This window comes from Daktulosphaira vitifoliae, unplaced genomic scaffold (assembly GCF_025091365.1).
Source record: "Daktulosphaira vitifoliae isolate Bord-2020 unplaced genomic scaffold, ASM2509136v1 Scaffold_5, whole genome shotgun sequence".
Classification (NCBI taxonomy): domain Eukaryota; kingdom Metazoa; phylum Arthropoda; class Insecta; order Hemiptera; family Phylloxeridae; genus Daktulosphaira; species Daktulosphaira vitifoliae.
Window position 1 is genome coordinate 26,368,620 of NW_026099576.1, and position 4,777 is coordinate 26,373,396.

A 4,777-nucleotide genomic window follows, 5' to 3' on the forward strand; every position below is an offset into this window, starting at 1 on the left:
TCTTGGGGCCAGACGAAAATGAACAGAAAAAAACAATCAGATTCCTCCACGAAACAAAATTGTATATAAAAATTTAATAGTAATGTAAATAAAAAAATAAAAAATGTAAAATGTAAGAAATATATTGTAAACACTTATAGCTAATGGCCATAGTTGCCGATGCTAAAAAGTGTAATAAAAAAATATTAATAAAATAAAGCTTAAGCGGTAACAAAAGCATCTACAAAAATACAAAAAATGTTTGTTTCACATGTAATATTCATTTTTTATTAGACAAACAACCAACTATTTATAACTATATTAGAGCATAATATAAATTAACTTCTCGAATATAATTATTAAAAATTATACTGTGGCAAATTACTGTATTTTTTTTATATCAAAATGAACTACGATTTGAATTTAATTTTATTTTTAATGGAAATTCAATTAGCTCAACAGATTTCAATGACAAAAGTAATGATTTAACATTTATATCGAGATAATAAGTAAATTCGAAAAAGAATCTTCATTTTCCCAATGGAATCTATTTAAAATATTTTTCTTTTCATATAAGTTTTATTTTATTATAGAAATGATTCTGATAATTTTTTTAATTTATTACTTCTCCATTTGTAAGTTTAAGTTTCTTTTATTTGATTTGAGAGTATAGGATACTGAGTTTTAAAATATTAAACGTAATAAAAAAAAAATATATTTTAATTAAATTATAATAATTTTGTAAATACAAATAAAAAGTATTGCACTTTCCTAGAAATAAAAAGATAATGTTTTTCAATTAATAAAAAAATAGTAATTATAATGTGTTTGCAAAATATTTTCATAAAAATTCACTAATTGTAAAATATTTAGTCATTTAGTAAATTTTGCTAATAGAGGATGACTCAGTTAAGAGAAGATATATACTCTGGATATGTTTATTTATTATTAATACAGAGGTATTTCTAAATTAAACAATTTATAATTTATGTTAAACACAATATCCAAAACTATATGGATTCAATAAATTGTTACATTATTAGTCATAAAATAATAATAATATATATTTTTTTATCTGTTTGATGTACTGATTAAATTTTCATTTTATTTTAGCGTCAAGAAAGAAATCTAAAATTTATCCAAATGATAAATGAAATACCAACACTTGAACCAAGTATAATTTCAAATGTTGAAGAATTAGTCAACTCTATTAAAACTAACAATGATTTTAATTTGACAACAATAGATGCTGTTGCTGAAAAGCTAAGGAAAATGAGATGTTCGTACTCTTTGCTAGCCCTTTATCTAATATATCACGTTGAATTAGACAAACATGACGAGCGCCAGTTGGATTACATTCAACTAGAAATATTCAGTGACATTTTACATCGTATTCTTTCTATATTTTATTACATACCGACCCCTGGTGTTCAAGGTATTTGGACGGCTTCAATAACTATTGATGCCTTATGTGCTGGAAAAATATTATATAATGAAATTGATTTTAATAAAATTCAAATTGAATTATTTACATATTGTTCTAAATGTTACAAAACTGTTCACTTACCAGAAGCACCATTAAAATTTTTTGATTATAAAAATAAAGGTTATACAGAAAAGTATGCTAATAAATTATCTGACAAATTGATATTGTCGCAATATGTTTACCCTGAATCATTTGACGATTTCTATAAATTTGCACAAAACACAAACATTTTCAGTTTTATTTGGAAAGATTCTCACAATAAGGATACATTCAAACCACCTATTACTCAATACGATACTTTTTTGCTTGACAGATCTTTCAATTATTTGATGAGCAATTGGAAAAACGACTATTTCAGTTTGATTCCATATACCTTCACTATAAGAAATAATGTGTTACTAGTTATGTACTATTCTATAGTACGACATTTTGTTTATATTATACAGATATATCATCAAGTTTATAATAATAAACATTGTAATGAAAATGAATTTTTGGAATTGTTTCAAATTCCATTGGAGATTTTGATAAAAATAGGTAAATTTATTGATTTTGATACAAATAAAAATTTTCAAGAAGTTATAGATATGTTGTCTACCACTGGTAATTTTATTAATATAGAGGATATAGAAAATTTAACTAAAGAAATGTTGAAAATATATGATTATTTTAGTTATAAATTCAATTCACTTTATTTAGATTATACTAAAATGAAATCCTCTTTAGTTATACAAATTCCATTTGATTTTTCAAAAACTAAAAATCAGTTGCAACGGTTCGCTAATGATATGAAGGACTACTATTTGAATGTAAAGCGTGAGATGTCACCAGTTAAATTTACCATATTAAAAGGGTTTCACCTGAAATGATAATTACTTGCTCTCGTATATTTTAATAAGATATTTATTTATACATAGTCGTTTATCATCTATTAATAATGTATTTCTATAATATAATTATTACCTTCAAATATTTTAATACTCTATAAAAATATCGTTTCTTATAAAATGTTCAACATTTTATTTATATAACGGTTAATATTGCACAACATTTTTGTATGACTGTTTTAATAAATTGTAATAACTGGTAACAAATAAGTAATAATTAATTAAAGTCTAAGTTGCGTTCTAGCATCGTTTTTTATTAAGTGATAACCGTAATAGTTATACCGCTGTTAATACATTTCTCCCCTTAGTACAAAAACATTTACTTCATTATTAGTAAAATACTAAACATAAACAATAGGAATGTAAATCCAATATAAAAATAAAAATCTTTAACATAAGACAGCCAAATCACAACAAAGCGATATGTATTATTGAACAGTACAATATAATACATAAATATTTTAATTTTCGTATCCATAAATTGCTGTAGTTAGGGTAATTAATTTATAAGTAATTGATACTGAAAATGAATTTAATATCACAGAATGTGTTTAATAAACTATAATATTATTTAATATAATAATAACAGTAGTTAAATTAACATGAAAATATCTTCATAAATTAATATTTCAAAATTACTCGTAGAAAAAATATCAACGTGACAGGTAGAAAGAAAAGATTATCAATACCATTGTTACAGTGACCGGTTCACGCTGTTCGTCGGCCACCCCGCATGGCGTGACTTGTTGGGCGTAAAGAGGAAGTGCTGCGATCGCTATCCTGTGGTAACACCAGAATTGCATTGTAACCGCGACATATTTCCCCAGTCTGACTGATCGGCCCTATAGAGTGTCTAGGGCAGTTGGTCTGTCTGCATGTTCTCTAGCCCTTCAATATCCGGAATGTTTATCGGATTTGCGTTAAGAATAGCATCCATGTCCGGCTCCACCTCCATCCGTTCTATCCTATCAGATATTATGAAGGGAAATAACGTCGGATCAGGTCGGTTGCCTTCCATGAAAACAGACTACGGCGACGGTCTCCAAACGTCTCTAAGACGCCCGAACTCCGTGCCGTCTTCCAACCATACTTCTTACGGACATTACCTCTGGCGTGATATTTGACTGGGCGGCTTTGCAGTTGTTTTTGGTGTGCCCTGGGGCGTAACAGCTTCGGTTCTTGAGCTCTTAATTAATCCGGTAATTGCGTAACAGTTCCGGAGTTTCGGAGAACGAATATGACCTTTCTCGTCGCGGATACTCTGTGCCGGTGAATTATTACCAGACTAGTTAATGAGGCGTGCGGACATTCAAGTTGCAGATGAGCCGGTTACTGAAGACGCTGTGTGTATCTTACTCGTGCTCGCCGTCCCGATGTCTTCGGCATTCCACTGCCCCTGAGCTTCGAATACTGTCTTCTTTATATATTTAATATAACAGTATATCTTTAATACTTCTTTCTTGTATATGGCCCAGAAATGCGGGTTGAAACGGATCTCCCATAACTTCGCCTGTCTAGTCCTCTTAACCGTCTATTCTGCTTGAACTTCGTCGGCGGGTTCCCACAATAGGTTAAATATCTCTCCTCTTATTATCCTCATTACGCTTCGTATCATCACGGCGACTTCGGTCGTGGCGGCCCGTGATAATCGATGGGTCGGTTTTGGGCTCACGATCGTCTTGCCTTGTAATCGTCGTCTGTTTATCTACCATTCTGTAATTAATTAAATTCGTTAGAGTACCCCAACCGTGCAGCAAATATACGCGTGGGCTATTCCATAGGAAAATAAAATAGCCAACGATATTACCGCCATGCACGGAATATTGGAACAAGACAATAGAAGCTTAAAGTTTCTTTATTTTAATAAAATAATGCATTTAAAAATAATGTCGAAACTAAGTGAGAGCTGAGAATAATGAATGTCAGACACAAAAAAAACCATACAGTAGAATAAGAAATTTTTTCTCGCAAAGGAGATTACAGTGATGGGGTCCTTTTATATTCACTGAAGATATTCAATCTAAATGAAATAAAAATCAAACCAACTTTAATTCTTTTTTTCACCTCAAAAAAGAATTGAGAAAAAATGTTTTAATGTTTTATGTTTTATAAGTCTAATATATATATATAATCATAGTTGTAAAAAATACTTTTAAAAAGTATTTTAAATAATATTCAAATATTTAAAAAAAAATGTATTTAAAATACTATTTGAATACTTTTCATACAAAAGTATTTGAGTAATACTCAATTACTTTACAAAAGTATTTCAAATACTAAGAATACAATTAAAAAATAATAATAATGTTTTTATTTTAACTAAGAGCAAAAGGTTCCACCTAAATAATTACCAAGAGGGTAATTTGAGTCAAATATTGAGTACTCTTAAATTAAGAGAACTCATTTATTATTTTCGATATTTTTT

General features: G+C 28.5%; 1 protein-coding gene across 1 annotated transcript; it reads left to right on the forward strand.

Annotated features, from left to right (window-relative positions):
- Window positions 1–346: 346 nt before the first annotated feature.
- Window positions 347–2,595, forward strand: LOC126907695 (uncharacterized). The gene is made up of 2 exons (XM_050689179.1): window positions 347–456; window positions 1,093–2,595. Exons 1-2 carry the CDS (start codon window positions 385–387, stop codon window positions 2,332–2,334), a joined length of 1,314 nt encoding a protein of 437 aa, XP_050545136.1. The 5' UTR covers window positions 347–384; the 3' UTR covers window positions 2,335–2,595.
- The last annotated feature ends 2,182 nt before the right edge of the window (window positions 2,596–4,777 follow it).

Excerpts from the sequence above, each read along its gene's own strand:
- LOC126907695 (XM_050689179.1), top strand. The coding sequence starts at position 385 with ATGAACTACGATTTGAATTTAATTTTATTTTTAATGGAAATTCAATTA. Across the intron at positions 457-1,092 it reads AACAGATTTCAATGACAAAA|CGTCAAGAAAGAAATCTAAA; the intron begins GTAATGATTTAA and ends ATTTTATTTTAG.